We start from the raw sequence: 26,101 nt of genomic DNA, 5'->3' as shown, positions 1-26,101 counted from the left end.
TCAATATATTTTATATCGACATTATTATAGTGAAATATTTACGATAAAAAATTATATTGATAATCTCTGTGATCCTAAATTTGACAAGAATTAGGCATTCTATTATTCAAAAAATGGGCAAGATTAACACATTTGAAGATAATTCTAAAGATACTAATTATAAGTTATGTCTTTGACCATTCAACTGTGATAAACATCCTACGAATAATGATTGCCATTTCTTTTGGCATTCCCCAGTGGTTAAGCTACAACATACGGCCGTAGCCATAAATTGACAAACTATAATTGAAGTAGGGAGTAAAATGATGTTAACGCGCGTGTTTGAACATGTACCGTTTAAAAAAAATCGGTTAGGTTTAAAAGAATACTATTTTATGTAATAAAAATACTTTATGCAGTCATCAAATGTTTAAAATAAACATAAAGGATAATAAGGCTTCAAAATTATATAAATAGATTATCTACAACGTTTAAGGTATGTCCAGGATCATGCTTTGAAAATAGAAAAAAAGCTCCATTTTGACCCACGCTGAGCACGTCCGCCCTTAATTGCATAATTTTAGATATTTTATACATAAACCTATATTTTTGACTATTTTTGGTTCTTGTCGGTTTTAGGGAAGCCAGCGGCAAACAAATTTTGAAAATAACCGATATACTGGATTATTTGTTAGGTAAGGTTTTCATTCTTGAATTATTCATGAATTTTCCCAAAATCGGCTATGAAAATTAGCGCTGTTTCCTGACTTGCACCCTATTTTCTACTATGGATTAGATTAAGCGGGGTTTAATTGAATTTTAAAAACTAACATGAATTATCTGTAAATTGTAGACTTAGGTCAATGAAAACAAAAACGTAAGACTTACAAAGTTTATTGTTCACTGTTTATATCGAATATTATCAGTCTATCTCCACGTTTCGCCATTGATATTATGTAATGTGGAAACTTTGAGGATTTTTTCAGTTAGCTGCACATATGTTTTCCGGCAACTGGATGTAAATATAGATACATATAGGAAAATCGTAACGTATGACAGTGAAAATTAAACGACAACGGTGGTTCTTTGTCCTGTACAAATCTTGCAATTGATTTTTAACTAACTTCCCGACTAGCTAGACATTTGAAACTTTTAGAATATATCAGAACACGATGCCAATGCATTTTTTAAATACTTTTAGCCATCTTTAAGTAGAATTGAATTCATTTTATTCTGTTTTGTATGAAAAGTTATTTCGACACCGTTATTGGTTGCCAGGGGTCTGGGGTCCTAGAAACTAAATTATTAATATGTACGTGCGTTACTATGGAAATCAATATGACATGTCAAAATGACATTTCAGTATTATTTCTATCAAGTACATTTTTTTTTGATCGTTTAAGCTAGTCAAGTCAAGTTTATATGATTCAACAGAGAATTTAAAAACGTTGTATATAAAAAGTTCTTTTTATCTTGTAATTTATTTATATATTGCTTTATACGAATTTTTTGTAGATTCAGTTATTCATCTATGACATAATGAATGAATCCGTACGTAATAATTAAAAAAAACATCCTTGCATACGCCTCTGTAGAGTAACAAATGTGTTTCTATCGTAGATATCTCATTTATAATGGGTTACTGTGCCCAATGACTTATAGGTACCTTAATTGATTTTCTAGACTCGATTTCAGCGACACTTTAATGACTTTTCGAGAGGTAAACTGTCATAAGGCATTTATTAGAAAATAAATCCCGAGCAATAAAATTCGCCTTTTTTAGCAAGTTATCACTGGTTGAATTAAATTTTCATGTGCTCTACTGTTTGTAACACCGGAATAACGATTCACACAAAAGCAATTCGCTGTCTTTAATATAACGTGCGTATTTGAAGAACGATTAAAATTAACCTGGACCTATCCACTGATGGATGAAAGCGTCTGCAAGTCTATTCCATTCCTATAAGTCCTGTGCCTCTTTTATACCTTTAGGGTATTACTTGATGATTAGATTCGTCCAGCGATAGTCGTCTCTTCTTAAAACTCGTGTCCGGAAACTTATACGCATGCAGTTCGCTGTATCACACTTCACCGTGAAATGTTGTATCAGAAATATATTGTCGTATATTAAAGACCGTTCAACCTTTTTGGGTCGTATAGTACTGACATAAAATTCATGACTAAATAAAACACGGTTTTTGTCGGTTTACACTTTACAGGAAGCCAGCAGCAAACAAATTTTGAAAATAGCCGATATACTGGATTATTTGTTAGGTTAGGTTAAGTTTTCATTCTTGAATTTTGCCAAAATCAGCTCTGAAAATTGAATTAATGTTCATATATCTAATAAAATTGGAGACCGTATAATATATGGTCATCTCTTTTCGATATGAAAGCTCACGGCGAACTGTGCCACGGTCAAATATTTTATGTACAATTTAACAGTGGCGAAGGGTAGAGGTAGGCTGTTAAGATCCGCCATAAATAGTGCACACTAAACATTGTCAGTCATACGTATTTGTTTTCATCGAAATAAGACTACAATTTACAGATGGTGTTGGTTAGTTTTTTAAAGTCAATGAAACCTTGCGAAAACCAAGCCATGATAGATAATAGTCAAAAATACTCGTCTATCTATAAAATATCTAAAAGTATGCAATTAAAACATACATAACTTCAGATATTTTATAGATAGAATAATATTTATTATCTATTATAGTTTGGTTAGGCAGTGCTTAATGAATTTAAAAGAAATTACCAACAATATGTGTAATATATTCTTAATCCAACGAAAACAAATAAGAATGAATGAAAAAGTGTGCATAATTTGTCGTATCGCCCAAAGTATACCAAAACTATTATGGTTTGGTTTAGGCAGAGCTTAATCGATTTTTAAATACTAACCAACACCATCTGTATATTGTACTTTTAGTTCAATAAAAACAAATACGTATGACTAACAAAGTTTAATGTGCACTATGTATGGCCGATCTTAACAGCCAACCTCTACCCTTCGCTACTGCAATTTACATGTTACCCTTAAAACTATGTCACTTTCACGGTGTTTATTAATTTTATACAGTATAACAGTGCGTTCAGTGACGCCCCTAGCTAAAACGCCGCCCTTAGGCAGCACCAATAAGCCGCCTCATTTTTTATACAGTATTTTCATGAGTCCAAATCTAAGAAATGTGTTGTATGGATACATTACTAATAAAATATCAGACTAATTATTCGCAAATCTACACGTGTCGTTTCTGGTCACCAAGTACGTAAAAGGGCAACGGAAGAAAACTAGATATCGCAAACCCGATAAAACCACTGAGCTGATTTTTTTAATGGAAATATATTTTCGTTATTACAAAGTTTAGGTTGCTATTTATATATATTCCAAATAATTCTCCTCGATTTGCCACTCTTCAAGTAACTGCCGCCCCCAAGCGACGCTCAATCTGCCTACCCCCACGGGACGTCACTGAGTGCGTTGGTAATAGTTTTTTTTTTAAATATGCAATTATGAATCTATCCGAGTTAACATTTTTATTATCGTTGTCTGGATATACTTTTATGTATGTAGGCATGAATGGAATATGGCCCCCACATCCTGAAGCGGGCTCCCAGGCCAGGATATTTGGCGGTGCTCTCTGTGTTTCACAGGGCTCGAAATGGGCCGGAGCGCACCGGAGCGCCGTTCTTGTTCATAAAACCCCAAAAGCCCCCAAAACTATCATTTCGTCTTTTGGAACAATTTATTTAACCGTCTGAGCTAGATAGGCCATATATAACAAAAAATCGAACACACTTATTTTTATAAAATACGACACACAACAACTAACCATTGCGTTGTACAACCATATATTTTAAAATGGAAACAACCCCGAACTGAAAAAAAAGAAATTTAAGAAGTGTGTTTATCTCATTTATCTTGTAGACCAGCCACACCGACCCTCCTGAGAATGGGCCCCTAGGCTAGAGCCCTGTCAGCCTCCACTTATAGGAGCCATGTATGAATGGACTTTTATATGTCCAAATCTATATCGAAATTTAAAAAAAAACGTAACGTAGGTATTACATTAATATTTTTAAATCCAGACATCTTAAAATAGAGTACATATAATTTATATTTATCGGCTAGACCGAATGCACTTAAAGCTACTGGTGATTAAATTTTTATAAGTCGGTCAGCACATTATTTATTTGGCGTCTGCTGAATCGGATGCCATTGAGAGCTTAATCGATGGTCACATGACTGAGTAAGATCATTTCTCATTTCTTTCAAACTCGTCTTGAGTCTTGTGATAATAATCCGAAGGGTGACCATTCGCTTAGTTAAATTATGAGGAACTCATTAATTGAATTGGAAATTTTTCATTAAACGTAACCATTTATATATAATATATTTTATATTATGTGACTGTAGAATGCGTTTTAGACATATTGTCGAGAGCAGTTCCTTTATCTGCAGTCTCTGGATGATTGACAGGTTTGTTCTGTGCTCTGTCTAATAAATACAAAGCATTTGGCGCTAACACCACACCTCGAAGGCATCAATTGCCGTCCGCTTCTTCCTTACCTTCCGGCATTAGTGAAGGGTGGAGGTAGACTGTTGAGATCTGTCATAAATAGTGCACACTAATCTTTGATCGTTATACGTATTTATTTTTATTGAACTAAGACTACAATTTACAGACGGTGTTGGTTAGTTTTTAAAAATCAATTAAACTCTGCCTAAACCGAACCATTATAGTTTTGGTATATTTGGGCGATACGACAAAATTGTGCACACTTTTTCATTCATACTTGTTTGTTTTCTCTGGATTAAGAAGACATATTACACATATTGTTGGTTCATTTTTTTAAAATTTATTAAACCCTGCCTAACCAAATTATAACAGACAAAAATATTATTCTATCTATACAATATCCAAAGTTATGTATGATTTAATTACATAATTATAGATATTTTATAGATAGACGAGTATTTTTTGACTATTATCTATTATGGCTTGGTTTTCAAAGGGTTGAATTTAATTTATATTTAATAATCTGATCTGTGGTGGTGGTTACTTTATTTTACCCGTGATTTTCAGCCGTGGTTTGGATTTAGAATATTCCTTGTACCTAAGTATAATAATATTCGGTACTGTTCGGTTATCAGGAATACAGCTCAAAACACATTTTGAAAATAGCCGATAAACTGGATTATTTGTTAGGTTAACCTAAACAAACCTAACCTAACCAAACCTAACCTAACCAAACCTAACCTAACCTAAACTAACCCAAACTAACAAAAAATCCAGTATATCGGGTATTTTCAAAATGTGTTTTCCGCTGTATTCCTCATAACCGAACTGTACCTAATATTCATTTCAATAAAGTTTTCCATGTTGTATAAAACCTTGCTCGTCCAAGGATAAGTTTGATAATGATTACGAAAGATTTTTTCTAATCGTGAATCATGGAGACCCTACAAAAATTGCAGACGCCCGTCCGGTGAAAAGCACAGAGTCATCATTCCCGCGATCGCGCGAAGTGTGTTGTTTGTTAATTTATAGTAGCACCAGCGATAGTTTACGTTTAGGAGGATGTTGAAAAATACAATATATACCACCACAACACTGTGCTTCATTTTGTAAAAAAGAAGTATAAGACTTAATATTTAATTAGTATTCTCTTCTCTTTCCTCTTCCACCGCGCTACATCCCGGGGTGGGATTTGGCCTCCTCCACAACCGCTCTCCACTCACTCCGGTCTCTCGCCACACTTCTCCAGTTACCGGGTCTTCCTATATGAAGCCAGTCCACTTCTACGGCGTCAGCCCATCTCCTTCTTCGACGGCCTCTGGGTCTCTTCCGTTGGGGTAGCCACTTCGTCATGATCCTTGGCGCTCTAACTTCAGGCATTCTCTCCTCATGTCCCGCCCATCGTGGTCTTTGGGACTTACAGTATCTTATGATTGTTTGCTGTTCAATCAGCTCTTCCAACTCGTGGTTCATTTTTATTCTGTAATTTAATTAGTATATATACTTGAATAGGTTTTATTTATTATAGTTTTGGTTATGAGATCACTCCGTCATGGGTTCAACTCTGCCATTTTTGGTAGTGTTGATCTGTGTGTGCCCGATAACTATTGTATAAATCAGGAAAATCAGTTGTTTGTTTTCCTAATGTGCAGAACTAACGTGCTATTGGTAATGCCAATTGGGCGTAAAATAAATCAAGAAAATGGTTTCGGATAATGGTATATTATACCTACGTGAGGATGAGTTTAGGTCAGTTGTGCACAACCTATTTGATAGGTGGGCCAATTATTTACAATTTATTCCATATTATAATTTTTTACGGGCAAGAGTTGGTAAAAGTGTATATAATAATGATAATATATACTAGACGAGACATACATTTTATTATTTTAAAATAAATAGTTATATATTAGTTACTTCAATCACTCTCTACTCTGCCTTACGTACATATTATGTATTTGCAAGATAGAACTTAATATATTATAGGAAATTATAATTTTGTCGTATTCAATGAAACATTTGGTGATTACTACTTGTTATTTTGGGTCGCATGCGGCCCACGGACCGTGGTTTGTGTATCACTGGTTTAGATGAATATAATCGCGAGCCTAATACTACATGGTTCTAAGTGTTTTTATTTTTGACAAAACAAGCATAACAATGAAGTAGTAGTATAAGCTGCATCATTGTTACTTTTGTTTCTCCAAAAATAAACACTTTCGTCATCACACAAACGTCATGAATTTGTAATTTGTAAAGTTTAAAATTCACTATTATGTAATAAAAGTAATTTGAATTTGACATTCCCATGTTTAAACAACTGGTGATGCTTGACATACAAACGTTGAATATAGTGATAGTTGCGTATTGCGGGGCGGTTGATTTAGAGAGCCTATATTTGTATTGAGACCTCGCCAGGAATGGAAGCCAGTGTCTTGAGGTTTTTAGATTAGAGAAATATGTATTAAATCGATGAAGGTTGGAAACCACCGCATCTATCTAAAGCAGTGGTGCACAAGCTTTTTGAAAGGGCCAATTTATCCATTTTCTAATTTTTCACGGGCCGCAAAGGGTAAAAGTGTTTTTTTTCTATACTCAATGAAACATTACTTGTCCGTCCATTGTTCTTGAAAATTCTATTTTCTTCTTCGTATTTTAATGTTTACTGGCATTATAAATAAATGGGAAGAAAAGTAGTTCAGACACGATTAATTTGTTAGAAAACAATAAAAGTACACAAAGAACTTTATACACGCACTATACATACATATGTATAGAAACAAATGTTTCATAATCGAACTGTATTTTTTCTGTTAAGACAATCGATTTTTTAATATCGATTCACAAACGTCGTGCACTGACAAAATTCCTGAGAACTAACACTAAAATGCGCGTTTTGAAAACAATAATCTAAAAATAGACTGCACCTGCACCACAGACGGTGTGACTCATTGTAAAAAGATGAATTTTGGTCGCAAATCTAGTATACCCGTGAAAATATAATCATATTAAATAATAAAAATAGCATTAAGTATTCTATCAGTGACGATTCAGATTATATACCGTTGCTACTGCATAATTTGTTCACATATCGAACACAGATTTTTATAATATTCAATGAAAAATTTGGTGAAGTACTTGTTGTTTTGGGCCGCAACATATGCCATTTCGGGCCGCGTTTGTGCACCACTGATCTAAAGTATCGTAAGTATTGGTATGGTTGCAAAATTCGATGAATCGACGGTGTTCGGAAATCTGGTTGGGGTAGGATTTTGACAGCGACTGCATTCCGAGATGGGAGCAAAGAAAAAAGAAGAAAAAGTACCCCACTCGATTCATCTCCCTGGGATAATAAATAATATTGCGTTTATTTTATATTATCGCAACGCCGATGCTTCTCAAGTTTTGAATAAACACTCCTTATTTTACAATGTTTTTATTAGCTCGTATTCTTGTTTATCCGGTGGTTGTTTGTCCAGTACAAATCTTGCAATCGATTTTTAACTAACTTACCGACTAGATAGACATTTTTTGAAACTTTTATAATACTATCAGAACACGATTCCAATGCATTTTTTAATACTTTTAGCCATCTTTAAGCAAAATTGAATTAATTTTCAGTTAATTCTGTTTTGTATGAAAAGTTATTTCGTCACTATTATTGGTTGCTAGGGGTCTGGGGTCCTAGCAACTAAATTATTAATATATACGTGCGTTACTATGGAAATCAATATGACATGACAAGTACAAATTATTTTGATCGTTTAAGCTAGTCAAGTCAAGTTTATATGATTCAACAGAAAATTTAAAAACGTTGTATATAAAAAGTTCTTTTTATATTGTAATTATTTCAAGATAAATATATTGATAGCCGTATGCTGAAAGCAACCATCGCTTATTTGGTCTTAAGATAACTGCACACTAGGTATATCCACGACGCGCAATGGCTGTGGCCACGTGAAGACCCTTGGCACTCATGATTTTGTGCAGTCATTTGGGGCATCCGATGTTTGTTTTAATATTCCGTGGTGGCATGTCTAAAATACAATCAGCGTGGGTTAAAAAATGAACCACAAGAAAACAAAACTATTACTAGTACAAAAAATAGCGACACCAACACAAATTTTGTCATTAACAGCGAACCAATCGAACGTGTTACCCATTATAAATATTTAGGTACTCGTACATGGGTGAATAAGAAATGGGACCAGACTCAAGAAATAAAAACTAGAATTGAGATCGCAAGGAGTGCCTTTCTCAAAATGAGACGCCTTCTTAGCAATCGAGACCTTAACCTAGGTCTGAGACTGTGTATGGTACGTTGTTATGTTCTCTCAATTCTTTTCTATGGTGTTGAAATATGGACGCTAAACCAAGAGATGTCACGGAGACTTGAAGCTTTCGAGATGTGGCTGTATAGACGCATCCTCAAAATTCCTTGAACTGACCGGGTGACAAATGTTGAAGTTCCCAATCGAATGGTGGAGGACCGAGAAGTTCTGCGTAGTATCAAAACCAGGAAACTACAGTACCTCGGCCACATTATGAGAGGACAAAAGTACAGCATTCCCCAACTTGCCATTCATGAAAAGATCAATGGCAAGCGTAGCAGAGGACGGCGCAGCATTTCGTGACTTAAGAACCTCCGTGATTGGTACGAGTGCAGCTCTACTGAACTGTTCCGGATAGCAGACGACAAATCTAAGATCGCCTTGATGGTGGCTGACCTCCGCTAGGGGATGGCACAATAAGAAGAAGAAGATACAAACAAAGACTGTAATCTTTAGAATGTGCGCATTGGGTGACCACTTGTAGATACGATAGGTCGCGATAACTTATAGGTGAGCATCCGTAGTATAGCTGCAGGCCAGGTGTTTATAGCTTCACTCAAAGTGCAGAGTATCCGGTGAAGATATTTTATTGATAGATTAATATTTTTATTTATTACGGTTTGATTTAGGCAGGGTTTAATTGTCGAATTTAAAAAACAAAGCAATGCCGTTAGCAATTTGTATTCTTAGTTCAATAAAACAAATAAATATGACTGATAAAGTTTAGTTTGTACTATGTATGTCGCATCTCTATAGCCTACCTCCATTCTTCGCCAATGGTATCCAAATAAGTGCGGGGGTCCACGGGGTAAATGCATATCAGTGACACATGCAAGATTTTGTTATAAAACGCTCTCTCCAGCCGCATTAAAATGAATAATAAATTAATTTTTCGAAATGGACATATCAGCTTTCTGTGTGTCATTCATGATTAACCTGTCATCATATTATGAGTGATGAAATAGGTCTTAGCTAAACTTGCAATAATATAGGACTTGTTAGTATTAAATCTGCATAGCAATTTCTAGACACTTAATGGCCAGTCAAAATTCCAATCTGTACTGTCATTGTATTTTAATATTCCACGAAAAATCGTGTCCTGCCGGATACTATAATAAAACCAAATTGAATATTAATCGAATTATGTACCAATAGGTATGCAAACCGTCTCGACAGATGAAATTATTACATAATGCAGTCGTTTTCAAACTGTTTTGTTTCGCTGTAAAGCCAAATGCTAGTCACCACACATTGGAATCAGCATGGATTGTGGCAGAGATGCATTCAGACAACTTGAAGTCGCATGGAGCTTAAGGCTGTATTCTGTGAAGACAAAATGTTGCTTGTTCAACGCGTGCGCTCCTCTATGCATGTGAGAAGTGGCATCTCACTAAGCTTCAAACGTCTCGGCTTTTGGGGTTTGAAAATCGATGTCTTCGCCGTATTTTAGGGGTACATTGGTACGACCGCGTTACAAATACTAGAGTTCGTGAGCGAATAATAGGACGTGGCACGGTGAAGTAAGCAAGTATTAGTTCTTCATATTGTGCCATCCCCTAGCGGAGGTCGGCCACCATCTTATCTTTGTCGTCTGCTACCTGGAACAGTTCGGTGGAGCTGCACTCGTGCCAATCACGGAGGTTCTTAAGCCACGAAATGCGGCGCCGTCCTCTGCTACGCTTCCCATTGATTTTTCCTTGAATGACAAGTTGGGGAATGCTGTATTTTTGTCCTCTCATAATGTGGCCGAGGTATTGTAGTTTCCTGGTTTTGATACTACGTAGAACTTCTCGGTCCTTCCCCATTCGATTGAGAACTTCAACATTTGTCACCCGGTCAGTCCAAGGAATTTTGAGGATGCGTGTATACAGCCACATCTCGAAAGCTTCAAGTCTCCGTGACATCTCTTGGTTTAGCGTCCATACTTCAACACCATAGAAAAGAATTGAGAGAACATAACAACGTACCATACGCAGTCTCAGACTTCCATACTTCCATAAGTATTAGTTCAACGCATTAAAAAAAAATTATGACTGGTAAGTGGGAGTGTTGACAGTGCCGAGGCCCGATATGTACTGATTGAGCTGGCAACGCCACAGTATCCTCGTCGTAGTGAAATGATTTAGCTAAATGAATTGTTTAAACATTTATTATGTTATCCTATATAGATATTTTAATAGTTTTATATAATATAATAGTATTCTGCTTCACTTGGGGTATATTTATTTGTTTATTTGGCTTTTTGGGTGAATTGGAATTTTTTGTCAAACGGTTGTCACAGTGCGATCAAATTCAAGACTCGTTTAATCTGCCTGCGGATTTTATATTGAGATTGGTAATTTCTTAAAAGTGTGTTGATGGTTATGATTCTATATTACTTACTTATATTATTTTATAATCTTATTAAAATATTTGTTTCATAATTTTATTTCAAGGAGGTTTAAGGACATAGCTTTGTATGAACTCTAGACATTATTAAGATCCCTTTAGTAAGTCGAAAGGTTAAAAAGATAACAAGCCATTGTTGAAAATTACTTAATACTTTTATAGTTTACGTTTACATCATATCCTCAGTTGTTGTTTTATAGTTAGCCGGAATTCTGGCGGCATAGTTTCATAGTAGTTAAACTTTTCAAAGTCACGTCCATGTTAATACAACAGTCCTTTTCCTATACAGATTTTCTCTGGATTCCCAGACGGATCATAAACTGTAAAAATTACGTCTGGCGGAAGGTTTACGAACTAAAACAATGTTCGAATTTTGAATATTTTTTTGAACAAAGTTGACTCGTAGGTAGTTAAATAATTTAAAAAAAATCTGCCTTTATTACCAAATAACACGTTCATTGTATCTTTTAATTAAGGGGGGACATGCTCGTCGAAGGTCAAAATTGAGTTTTTATTGTATATTCAAACCATGATCCTGGACACTCCTTAAACGTTGTAGATAATCTATTTATATAATTTTGAAGCCTTATTATTCTTTATAGTTATTTTAAACATTTGATGACTGCATGAAGTATTTTTGTTACATAAAATAGTATTCTTTTAAACCTCTCGCTCTAATGTTTTAGAATATAGTCATATTTCGGTACATAACTGTGCAGTGGTGTTAAGATTTTTTACATTTATTAATTTTTAAACGCATTTATAAAACCATTAGCATAATTTATTATGAGATAATTTTTGTAAAATATTCACGATAAAAAATTATATTGATAATCTCTGTGATCCCAAATTTGACAAGAATTAGGCATTTTATTATTCAAAAAATCGGCAAGATTAACACATTTGAAGATGATTCTAAAGATATTTATTATGAGCTAAGTTTTTGACCATTCAAGTGTGATAAACATCTTATGAATAATGATTGCTTTATAATAATTATTGACCTAAGAATAAGGTAGTGTTTTTTTGAAATACGCCATTTCTTTTGTCATTCCCTAGTGGTTAAGCTACAACATACGGCCGTAGCCATAAAATGAAAAACTATAATTGAAGTAGGGAGTAAAATGATATTGACGCACGTGTTTCAACATGTACCGTTTAAAAAAAAAATAAAAAAAAATTCGGTTAAGTACATGTTCAAACACGCGCGTTAACATAATTTTACTCCCTACTTTAATTATAGTTTGTCATTTTATGGCTACGGCCGTATGTTGTAGCTTAACTACTAGGGAATGACAAAAGAAATGGCGTATTTCAAAAAAACACTACCTTCTTCTTAGGTCAATAATTATTATAAAGCAATTGTTATTCATAAGATTTTTATCACACTTGAATGGCCAAAGACATAGTTTATAATAAATATCTTTAGAATCATCTTCAAATGTGTTAATCTTGCCGATTTTTTGAATAATAAAATGCCTAATTCTTGTCAAATTTGGGATCACAGAGATTATCAAAATATTTTTTTATCGAGAATATTTTACAAAAATTATCTCGTAATAAATTATACTAATGGTTTTGTTAATGCGTTTAAAAATTAATAAATGTAAAAAATCTTAACACCACTGCACAGTTCTGTACCGAAATATGACTATATTCTAAAACATTAGAGTGAGAGGTTTAAAAGAATACTATTTTATGTAACAAAAATACTTCATGCAGTCATCAAATGTTTAAAATAACTATAAAGGATAATAAGGCTTCAAAATTATATAAATAGATTATCTACAACGTTTAAGGAGTGTCCAGGATCATGGTTTGAAAATACAATAAAAACTCAATTTTGACCTTCGACGAGCATGTCCCCCCTTAAAGTATTAACATACCGCATTTGACAACAAGCGCATGTATTTTTAACACCTTTAGATTTATACAAACAGTCTCTTTTTTTGGTCGTAACCACCTCGAAATTCTATGATCTTTTGAGCGACCAAGACTTTCCACTCTTCTAGATCCTCTGCTTCTCTCACGGCAGAATGAAGACTACCCCCAGTCAGCTCCTTCGCTCAGCGCGCTGACGTTATTCTTCTGCTTCGCCTTCCCTGGAGACTACCCAAAACCATCAGTCTTCAGGATATCCGGTCCGCACCGAATAATATGTCCTAAAAACTGCTGAATGCTTCTCAAACATATTGTTAAGAGCCGTTCCTTTATCTATAGTAGGATGATTGATTGGTTTGTCATGTACTCTGTCCAATAAATACAAAGCATTCGGTGCCAACATCACATTTCGAAGACATCAATTGCCTTCCACTCCCTTGCCTTCAGGGTCCATGACTCGGTGCCGTAGAAAAATATGGAGAACACTAATGTCTGCACAAGCATCATAATATTTCATCACCAAGCAGTCCATTCATTTCCATAGTATTTTTAAATATGCAGCTATTCCCAAGATACGGCTTGAAGCTTTTTGTTATGAATGGATGGATATTGCTATTATTTTAATTGCTACACACATTGATCATTTTGAACATGAAATCTGGCTACTAATTCAACCATTCTAACAACGTTGCATAATCGAAATCACGTGTTGTATTAAATACAAAAAAAAAAATTAAAAGACTTTATTTACAGTTCGAATTCCTTAGGTCGACAACTTTTTTGATTTGACCTAATAATAATATAGCAATTTTTAAGATGTACGTACCTACAGTCGTGGGTTAGTATCATTGTAATAAGAATTGTAATGCATGTGGTACCTACGCATTTTGCATATGCTATAAAAAATATGACGTGGTTTGTGTCCTAAATAGTGAAATAAATTATCTTGTTGAAAAGTTTATATTAATAAAAAAGAATTCAAACTTAAGAATTTGGACTATGAATAGAAGGAGCATTATACGTTGTTTCTGTTATGAAGCACGGTTAAGTTGGTAAAATCCACGGCTATGATCATCGCTCAGTTGCCATTCCGATCTTCTTATTCACGAAAAATAGCGGCCATTTTTTGTGTTAATTGTTATTGCAGGTATAAACGGTTTTACACATAAAAATCAACTAAATAATAATGCCAAGTGTATTATTATTATTGGCTGCTTAAGGCTCGGTGACATTGACCTACTTTACAAGCTGCTTGTTGGCGAATTTAAAAGCGGACGAGTCAGCTAGTGCGATTGTGATGATGACACACAAAACTTTCCACTCGCTCAGAAGCCACAAGCTAGAGACTATTTTGACAGGACGTAGTTCGTTTTTTTACCGGGAGGTCGCCACTATCGCTCTACTGCGCAGACGCAGATAGGCCCACACGCCATTGTGTAGCGTGTAAAGTAGCCCGGATCTTAACTTTTCTCGGTGGATTGTTTACAATCTGCTCGTTAGCTTGTTCGATGATGACACTGGGCGAGATTATAAGCAGATTGTAAATTCGCCAACAAGCAGCTTGTAAAGTAGCTTAATGTCATCGAGCCTTTACCGTGACTTTTTATAAGCCCAGGAAATTGGTAAATAAAAGTCATAGAAGAAGTGTGAAGTTATCTTGCAATGAGAAGTAATTTATAGCTAATTTCATATGTGGTTCTTTAAATTTCATACATTTATTAGGGCACTCTATAGAATGACATTTTCAACATATTTGATTCATATCAAGTTTCCTCGTAATAGCTGTAGAAATAATACTATTATTTTGTCCAAAAAACAATTAATTTTTATTAAAATATCATAGAATCCTTTGTATGATAGATAAAGGCCATAAATAAATATTTATTTTCTATAGTACCATCTAGCGAAGTTATGCGAATGTATTATTACAATGACTTATTTGATTGGTCGCAAATCTTTTAAAAGTAGAACGCCGGGAATTTAATAATGTCGTCGTTTTTCACAATTAAAGATGGCCATCTGTCAGATCTGTAGATATATCGCCGCTTAAAAATCGTTAATTTCTCTAGTTTTACGCGAAATAAACGATGTTTTTCATGGCAAATAGGGAAATTGGACATTTTATTATTTATCCAGTCCGCCGTGTCGAGTTGCCAATTTTGTTTTACGACCAAAAGACAGATTTCGTTTGTTTTTACGACGGCCGTATAAATAATCGTGTCCTCAAAAGATTTAAATCCTGAATCCGGCTGGAATGACTAATGATGATGATTCTAGAGGAAACTTTCGGCACAATTTCTGGGAAATTAAAGTACCCGGTCGACATAATTTTCATTGTACGATAATTTTATGGGCGTATTGCCCTGTTAAATGGTTCGAATTTCCATAACGATTTAAAACAGCGGCCAACAACATTTTTAATTTATGATGTGTGTAAAAAAAATCTCAATCTTTAAAAATACATACTTATATATTTTAAAATATGAGATGGGTAAGTACCTACTGGATTTTTTTTCATTAGATTAGGATAGATTTTAATTTTGAAAACACTTTTAGACAGAAAAAATCTTTTTTGAAAAAGTAAGACTAAGTAGGAATCGAACCTGCTTCTCTTGGGTTTCGCGCCCATTCACATAGACCACTATGCTAAAGGCGCCATAATTAATTGCGACACATTTTAACAAATGGCCCTTAATACTCTCTGAAGCGCTTTCCAAATTGAGCTACTATTGGCTTTTGTATTTTAAATCAAAGTAGGTATTACTTTAATTACTAACCGACGTTGCGTGTATCGCGCCCATGCGTATATACCACTATGCTAAAAACGCCATACTTAATTGCGACAAATTTTAACTAATGGCTTTTAATACTCTCTGAAGCGCTTTCCAAATTGAGCTACTATTTGCGATTTACAGAAGTGTTTTCATGTGTGTTCAATAATTAGTACGTTACATTCTTAAATCTTTTGATATATTCGTTGAATAAAAAAAAAGTTAATTAAAAATTATTAGCAAGTTCAAGTAAGTTACAACAAAAAATCTTGGAGTGATCCGTGACGTCGGTTAGTAATTAAAGTAATACCTGCATACTACAAAAATACATATGACTTGTGTCACAAGCTAAATTATCTATAAGCACTTTTCAACATGTGGTGAAAAATCAAAATAAAGCAAGAGGATGTACGAAATCTGTCGGTCGAGAAGAAAAATTATGCCTTCTAAAACTCATGGCGGAAAATGCTTGATCCAAATTAATGTGCTTTTTCTTCGCGAAACTCATCAACCCCTCTCATTTATTTTTCCAACGACAGTGTGGTCTTCAATGTTGTCTCTAGACGATTTAGTCTGTCACTGATGTCTATATTAAAAGAGTTTAAAAACATCACTCATCTTATTGAAAATTCAGTTGGTAAATATGTACGTTTTATTGAGTCCACTTCGGATTGAAATAATACATGCCGCATGTTATGTTTTACGGAGCGAAAATAATCACACGTGGCCGCATATAGCCCGTGTACCGCTGGTTGCGTACCACAGATTGAGAACACAAACATATTTTCTACTAGGAATCCCGTTATCTTGCGTAGTAACCAAATAATATTTAAGTAACTGTTATTTCGTAGAAAAGGGAGAATTAGACTAGGCAAGAAAATCTCGTTTCAGTCTAACCAAGTGCTAATTTTTTTTTTTTGTGATTTTACCGAGGCTTTGACTGCGACTCGCTGTCATATCGCCTCTTCTCTTTTAGAAGGGGATCCGTCGATCAGGTCCTCACTCCTATTCTGTTAAATAACTTTACAATTTTGCCTAGCTCTTCCGTCTTACCCACCGCCAGGACACCTTTCAATTCGTCGACATTCTCATAGATATCCGCAATTCACAGCTGTACTCTGTGAAGTTCATATTTAGGGCATTTAAAACATTCACAATGATGAAAAAAAAATCGCAATCTGTAACCGAAATTAATCATTATTGAAGATGACAGACCTCTTTGAGTAATTATGTTATGGGTCCGTTTGATTTTAGTTTCAAAAATTTTGTAATATATTAATTTGTCTATGTAGGTAGAAATAAGATTTTTTTTATGATTTTACCACGTTTTTATTAGCTCGTATTCTTGTTTGTCAGGTACAGACTTTTTCTTGATTGTCCAAGATTTGTATTGGACGATTGAAGATTTTTAACTAACTTTCCGACTAGCTAGACATTTGAAACTTTTAGAATATATCAGAACACGACAACAACGCATTCTTTTAATACTTTTGGCCATCTTTAAGCAGAATTGAATTCATTTTAAGTTAATTCTGTATTGTATGTTTCGGAAAAAAATCGTTAAAAGTAAAACACTATTATTGGTTGCTAAGGGGATCCTAGCAACTAAATTATTAATATATACGTGCGTTACTATGGAGATCAATATGAAATGTCAAAATGACTTTTCAGTATTCTATATTTATTCAGTATTTCTATCAAGTACAAAAAAAGTATTTATTAATACATAAGTTTATATGATTCAACAGAAAAATTAAAAACGTGGTATATAAAAAGTTCTTTTTATCTTGTAATTTTGTTGGTAAGTAAAGTTTTATGATTTGTTTTAATTATTGTTTCAACGCCTCTTTTTTAAATTTTCTTACGAATCGATTGCATTTTTTGCGTCAAAAATAATCGTCCCCCTTATTAGGTAACTACTACAGGCTGGACACATAGCTCGAAGAAGGGACAATCATTGGACAAATCTAGTCATCCAGTGGTACACAAGAGGTACAAAACGTTCGCAAGGTAGACCTAGAGGCTGCTGGATCGATGAAATGAGTAAGTTCTGTGGAGGTACGTGGCAACGCAACACACAGAACCAAGATAAGTGGATTCAGCTTAGAGAGGTCTTCATCCAGCATATAAAAAAAAAAAATAATTAATTAGTTAATTATTGATAGTCAATCATTGGCATAACTCATTACCGAATGACTGAGTTAACCATTGCATGCCTTCTAATACTAGGTAGGACATATTACAAAGTTCCTGAGGTATGATAGTATGTAGCATTTTGCATTTTATTTGCAGTAATAAAAAAAGGCACGTTGAACATGTGCCGTATCATTGCATCTAAGCATTGCCATGTCAAAAAATAATACGTGACGATGAAAAATCGATGCATCGCTCAAAACGAAATTCAAAAAATAACAACGTCAGTGTGGCAAGCGCCCAAAAGGAAAATTAAAAGATAATATCGTCTTTGGGTAGGTACGGGCAGTGGCACTGCGAGAAATTTACAAAAGGGTGAAAAATATTAGTAGATACTTAATATGCCACTAGAACGGTTGAAATGTTTACAGATTAGACTTATGATTGTGTATCGTTAATCTTTAAAGCAATTATTGAATTACATCGGTTTCGCCAATCCGTCCTTTTCTGTTTTTGCTAGTAGCAATAGTATACATAATCTTCTTATGCTCAAATTACATTGGCAGATTGCGTCTGGCCTGATCGTCTGCCACGATTGCCAAAACCTATATGGTTTTCCGGGATCGTGAGCGATCGTGAGCAAATTGGAACAAATTCTATTTCCGTCTGTCACAATCCATTCATTAGCAAGCGAAGATTGCCGGGAACGTACGAAAATATCCGAACACGCGCCCGCTAGGTTTGACAGCTGAGTTTTGACGTAACATTGAACAGGAAAACTATTCAGTGTAGCCACCAATCTAACGAAGAAATACTTTTCGGTCAACCTATACTTTAATAATAGCAACACTATGTTTATTTTAAATCAATCAAAAGCAAGGACCAACGCGATCAAATCGTTGCGTGTAATTGCAAATAGTGTAAAGACTTTGGTCACGACGATCGGTGTGGATCGTTGGATCTGGTTGGATCTGGGCATCTGACAATGTAATTAAGCCTTTATGTTAATGAATTACAGGCACTCGGGGCACTTCTTCCATTATGGTGGGAATATTGTCGTCTTTCTAAAAAGCACAACCTAATAATATTACCAATACAATTAAAAGGACATGTTTTCACTCGGCATGTATATTATTAAATAATTTGGTCTAGTTTCTGTTAATCAAATAAAGTTGTCTGCGCGAATTTTTAAAACTCACGTGTCTTTCTTGTTGAATATTTGTGTGTTTCTCTTATTTAATACGTTTATATATAGAGTTACATCATCAGCTTACCTTATATTGGATATAAAAGATCATGCAATGGTATTTTACTATATTCAATACGTCACAATATTATCATCTGTATTTTATTTTATAACTATTCAGTACGTTGAAGTTTGAATTTTTCTCTACGCTCACGGAAATCCCCTTAATACAATTTGAAAATTGTCCACTTTCAGTGTGGTCTCACTTGTATCGTAGCGTTGTAAAATCCCATTCACTGAAAATGTTTTTTACTAATCAGCTAATACCGATTAATACGAATGAACGCGGAAATCTGATCTGTCAAAAAATGTGTATGTGGTAAATCAATGCTGCAATCACTGGTGTGAGGATTTTGAGAAAATCTGCAAACGTTATCTAACTTCTTTTGTTTTGGAATGTATATAACTTATTTTGGTGTATATGTTACGCCGAATGTGCGAAATTGACTATTACATGAAATGGGAAAAATTTTGGCTAATTCATGTAGTAGTCAAGCCTGTTGGCTTATTCATGAATTAGGTAAATTATCTGCCGAGTGCGTGAATTCGCCAGGATATGAAATTCTTAAACTGTCAACATGACAGTAGAAAAGGAAAATTTAATACGGATGGTTTTATTAGTTATAATTGGACATAATATAATATTATTATTATTAGGTTGGGTTAGGTTAGGTTAGGTTTTGTTATTCTGAATTCATCTGAATGTCCATTTTGAGGTTAGCTAACAAGTATCAACAAACTATCACAAACATACAATCGACCATTGCACGATTGATACCCAAGCACGAATCATATCGCGAAAATACCTTTTAATAAAAATTTTCCGTTATCATATTATAGTTCTAGATTTTTTTGCGCATAGTAAATGGATATGAACGTCATTGTAGCTATTGATCGGTATATTTTTATATTATAATCAATGACATTTGACACATTTGGTTAGTTTGATTAATTGCGAAAAATACCACCGGAGCGCGACTATCTATTTTGACCATAGATAATATACGTACATTTTGACCAATGCATGAGCATTTGACACATTTAGTTTAGTTGCAAAAAACACCACCGTAGCGCTACTATCTAATTTGTCCAATGCATGAACTAGGCAGAAAAATTACTGCCGAAATCACGCACTAGGCGGATATTTTGTCTAATGCATGAATAAGACAACGGGCTTGCATTTTTCATGATTTAGGCAAAATTTTGCCCATTTCATGTAATAGTCCATTTCGCACATTCGGCGTAACATATATACGCAATGATGATTTATTTTTAAATATCTTATAACTAACTAAATTTTAACATTACTTTTATATTTAGTCTTTTCTTATTGTCGTTATATTTGTCGCTTATTATTTTGGTAGGGTTTAATTTTAATAGATTAAACCGAAAAATCCAATTCATTCCGGTCAGGTCGGAAGACTTCATATTATTATTATTATTGTAAAGGTGTTTTTTTTTGTTCAGTTGAATTTAAGCAAAGATTTATCAATGTTCGTGATAATTATGATGCTCCTGGGCGTGCCAGATTTGAATCTAATTGATAAAGGGGTAAGTCCCTCCATCCGGACGCCCCTGACACTGATGGATGGATGAGCGTGCAGTGTAGAACCAGCATCAACGTCTAACTTCTTCTGCGACGTCTTTGACGAGACGCGAGCGTAAAAAAGCGTCTGGGACCGTGCCAAATGTCATTCCTATCGAGAATTTAAGATTAATATGTTCGCAGACATATTGCAGCATCCTGTCTACGAAATGTTGAAGCTGTTCGGTCATTAAATAATCGCCTAATAAAATGTCGAATTAAAATTCTCGCGTGCATGGCAACACAGTTCAAAATGATTGCGATTGTTTGAGATTGCAAAATATGATTAGGTTCTGATTTGATATCGTCACCTCAAAGTATCAGAGGCCATATCAAAACGAAACATGATAAGACATTTGCAGTTAATTAATTGCACTGCTTTGATTTTTCACTAATATGCGGATGTAAAATCGTGAAAAACTTTTGTTAAAGAAGTATATTTTGTATCTAAACAAATGAAATTAAATACAAAGAACAATAATTGAAGCGCCTAGTTTCAAAAGCCCCTAAAACGGTTTTTGAAAATTTTTGAGTTAGATATGTAGTTAGATGGAAATTTTTGTGACCTATATGATGGCCTAAGATTGAACTTTAAAAAACGCCAAAATTCGTCAATACGTATGACCAAAAATTAGGGTAAATTTCAAAACCCGCTAAAATGGTTGGGTGTGCTTTTCAAATACCGCTAAAATGGAAAGCCAAAATACTCTTTAGAATGTAACGAATTAAAAAATAAATACATAAAGTTCACAGATTTAATAGATATGATTTTTTCTCATTTTTCTCAGAACTACCTAAAATCGTTTCAAGGGCTTTTGAAACTAGGCGCTTCAATTAATGCTATGTAGTATTTTATATTATTTTATTCCTCATAGTTTTGAATTTTGTAGGATTGACCCCAAAAATACCACTTGCTCGCATTCTCTGAAAAATCCTGACTACAACCTTACGGTGTTTGCTGTTTTTAAAGATATCACTGAATTTTATGATCTGCGCATCTATTATATACACAAGACTGCTATCGGCCGCTACCGGCAGTTATCGAGGGTAGATTTGTATCAAAGTATTAGTACTTATTGTAATAATTGCAATAAGTTAGTTGTAATTGTTACAATAAGTGCTATGTTTTAACATCACCTCTCTTGGGTGTGCTAAATTTTAGAGCGAGATAGATAGTTTTGACTGTTTAGACGGCTAAGTTATTGTAACAATTATAAGACTTCGATACAAACATATGAAAAACTACCCTCGATAACTGCCGGTAGCATTCTCGTGTATATAATTAGATGCGCTGATATTCTTTACATTGGGAATGACCAAAATAAGCACTGAAACTTGATTTTTTTACGAATGAATGGGACAACTGGGTGCCAGTACAATTGGGCGCCGTACTTTTGAAGGAAATAAATAGACGTTCGTTACGATTTTATACAGAATGTAGACGAGGAATTTTAATAAGTTTATATATACTGCTTGGTAGTTTTAATTCATTTTGTTCTTAACAGAATGTTTTTTATTGCGGATCGAGAATTATCATGCCTGAGGCTTTATATAAAAATAAAAATCTTTCTTCTCGTTGGAACTTGAACATAATAATATGCACAATGTAATCATAATCATTATTTGCGTATGCATATTTACATTGTTACCAAATATTACAAAATAATTTAATAAACATAGTTACATAATTTTGAAAACACTTTTAAATATATTATAACCAATATAAAAAATCTTTTTGAAAAAAGTAAGACACTCCACCCCGCAGGAATCGAACCTGCATCTCTCGGGTACCGCGCCCATGCGCATATACCACTATACTAAAGGAGTCATACTAAATTGCGTCATATTTTAACTAATGGCTTTTAATACTCACTGAAGCGCTTTCCAAATTAAGCTACTATTGACGATCGGCTTTTGTATTAGTTATTATTTTTGTTATATAATTAAATTACAAATACGTCAATGTAGGTTTTACCGACTTTGTATGCAAACTTGCATTGATTTTTTTTTAAATAGATAATGAACATAAAATATAAGCTTATACGTAACTATTTATAAACATACACTTAGTATAACAATTTAATAAGATCGCAACTAATGTCTTCTTATTTTATACGAAAAAACCCTTTTGATACGATGACTTAGGAAATATTATGCGATATCGCCAATAGTAGCTCATTTTTTTACGAGAAATTGATATTAGTCACTTACTCAACCTATTAATTTTGCATTCTGTCTCCCGTGCGATTATTTTTTATGATGGTTTAATGCTCCATTCTTCCCCATTTCCCTTTAAGGCTATAATACTTCAGCTGAGGCATGGTCTAAAAAAGATCGTGACTAGACGATGCGCGGATTGTGCAAATGACGGGAGCCGAACGAAATATAATTTGTCATAAAAATTCAACATGCGTCCTTTTAATGTTATGTTTATTATTATATTCGTAATAATAATAGTGTATTCATTGACACGTTTTCTTTTTCAAGTACATGCGGAACGTTTTTTAGTCATCTTTACACGATTTAAGAATATATTCCTCCGACGCCATCACAAAACAAATTGACGTGCTCACACGTCGACTGTTAGTTTTCTATTGGCGACGACTGCGAAATTTCGTTCCACAAACTGTTGATAATTATTTGCTGTTTCACTTATGTATGCTCTTAATATTCCATTTTACTGATGCAATTTTGTTTCTTTTCTCCAGCTGGAGCGTCGTGCGGCAGCGTGCGTTGCCGCGAGCGGCAGGCGTGTCTGAGCGACGCGCTGACCGGCGCGCCCCGCTGCGTGACGTGCGGCGCGCGTTGCCCGCGGTCCAAGCGCGCGCTCTGCGCCACCAACAACCGCACGTACGCCTCGTGGTGCCACATGCTCAGAGACGCGTGCGCTACCGGCTTCATCATAGAGACCAGACACGCTGGACACTGTTCAGCCGGTGAGTTTGACTTAAGATTATTGTTACCTTAAGTGTCAATTACATTGAGCTACTTTACGAGCTGTTTGTTGGCGAATTTAAAAGCGGGCGATTCAGCTACTGCGATTGTGATGATGACACACAAAAATTTCCATTCGCTGAGAAGCCACAAGCCAGCGATTATTTTGACAGAACGTAGTTCGTTTTTTACCGGGAGGTTGCTACTGCGCTCTACTGCGCAGACGCAGTAGGCCCACACGCCGGCGTGTAGCGTGTAAAGTTGACCGGCTTTCAACTTTTCTCGGTAGATTGTTTACAATCTGCTTGTTAGCTTGTTCAATGATGACACTGGGCGACTTTACAGGCATATTATAAATTCGCCAACAAGCAGCTCGTAAAGTATCTCAATGTAATTGACGCATTAGAAATAGAAATTGCCTAAAAATATATGTGTCACAAAAAACAAAAAAAACTCGGTTTTCAATCAAATCGGTTGTAGACTTGTGGGCTTACAACATGTCATAATTGTTATTTTTTACCATGCGTCCCAACTGTAAAAACAAAAATTCATAAACCAAAGTGCAATTAGTAACTATCCCACGAGACGGGACGATAATCGTGATGATTTTACGAACCGGAGCAGCAGTCCGGTCCATTTCGACTCCTTACTATCCATACAGATTGCAGATATAATATTGTTATTATCTTCTTATCTAAAGTGTTTCCAAATTCCGTCATGAATGGAAACAACATTTTGTTATTTTAAATCGTGCCGTCTTAGATGGCTGGGACATGTATATAGGATGGACGAATCATTAATGACAAAGAAAGTGACTCAAATCTGGACCGGAAGGCAAATGAAGATCTGGTACACCGCGTACAAGATGGATGCGTATTGTCAATTATTGTGGGCTCCAAAACTGGAGAGAAGCAATATGTACACATCTGGATGGAGTCAGATGATAGAAGATGGCTGGAATATTGCTGTAGCGAAAGTTATGATATTTTAAACCAGGGTAATAACAGTATAACAGTACTACCTAACAAATAGATAAACACTCGGCCGACATGTGGGTTTTAATCCCACTCAGTCCAATATTATTTTCAAGCATGGGTGTTTCACATTATGTAATACTTTTTAGTAATTTTTGTTAATTTTTCAATACCTCCTAAGTCCTAACCTATAACTAGACAACATAAGCATGACATTTTTGAAGTTCGGGTGGATTCGCAAGTTTTCGGTCAGTCCGTATTACACGGCAGCCCGTATTACACGTACGTAGCAATTCGTTAAACTTACTTTCAATATGAATTATGAAATTACTTACAATATAAATCGTGCATTACTATGACATCTCATCTGATTCACTGTTCTGTTCTGAAAATAATAATCATCGCTGTCATCTGACTCCGTATCAAAATGTTTATTATCAAGTTTTCTTTTTCTTGCCCTTTTTAACTATTTTTAATTATTTATTTTCTTCGTCTTCCAGTTGATCTCGATGACTCCAACACAGTTCTCCACGAGAATAGCCACGAAGTCGATGACGGCGACGATTCTTCGTAGTCGATCCTCGCATCCACCCTCAAATCGTATTTAATTATTTTTATTTAATTTTGTAGATAATTTTGTTACATTTATAAGCATTCTTGTTATTATTTTTACATTTTTTTTTATAATTATTATTAGTTTGTAAGTTTCCCTAAATGATTGGTTGTGTTTGTAAATTTTTGGTTATTTCCGATTCGTTTATTTTTTGTTATAATCAAAGGTGGATATTAATATTTTTTCATTTAAAATCGGTACATAAACGATTTTTTATTCATGCAATACTTAAGTCCTGAAGGCCAAATGCATAGTGTCATTTAAGTGGTATTAAGTAACGGTTAAACTTACGCTTCCGAAATCTGCGACTTAGGCCCTCCTCCCACGGAGCAACTGAATTTCGACGGAAGTGAAACTAAAATTCCAACCAGTATTTAGAGCTAGCTAATGTATTTTAATGGCGGCCCACTGACGGCGAGACTGGAATCTCTTAGTTTCAAAACGGTCGAGAAAAGACGCGAGATGCTAGTCGCGCGGTCTTTTGTCGCGATATTTTCTTACCAAAATTGGTAGCACTGCGTAACAAGCGTCATTCTATAAAAACCATAATAACCCAAGACGTCAAAAGTACAAGATAAGCAAAATTGAAATAACCTAATTGTATTCTAGTAAACGCAGCAGCGTGCGTGTTGTCAGTTTTTGTACAAAACAGCTGATGGTCCAGTTTGACAGTTTGAGGTTATATGATTATTATTTCAAGTGGGGTTCAGTAGCGCGGTGTGCGAAGCATCATATTGGTTAGT

The 26,101-nt window shown here is 34.7% G+C and overlaps 1 protein-coding gene across 1 annotated transcript in view; it reads left to right on the top strand.

The window, feature by feature from the left end:
• The window catches only part of Fs (Follistatin), a 214,740-nt gene extending 189,168 nt beyond the window's left edge, over nt 1-25,572 (top strand). Inside the window, exons 5-6 of the mRNA XM_085943533.1 lie at nt 23,546-23,773; nt 25,246-25,572. Coding sequence (XP_085799659.1) covers nt 23,546-23,773; nt 25,246-25,319 — 302 coding nt within the window. The 3' untranslated portion in view covers nt 25,320-25,572. The remainder of the gene's footprint in view (nt 1-23,545; nt 23,774-25,245) is intronic.
• The last annotated feature ends 529 nt before the right edge of the window (nt 25,573-26,101 follow it).

This window comes from Rhyacophila brunnea, unplaced genomic scaffold, assembly GCF_057557595.1.
Source record: "Rhyacophila brunnea isolate RB1 unplaced genomic scaffold, BYU_Rbru_1.0 scaffold_16, whole genome shotgun sequence".
Taxonomy (NCBI): domain Eukaryota; kingdom Metazoa; phylum Arthropoda; class Insecta; order Trichoptera; family Rhyacophilidae; genus Rhyacophila; species Rhyacophila brunnea.
Note: the sequence above shows the minus strand (reverse complement) of the source record. Positions and strands in the feature narration are given on the sequence as shown.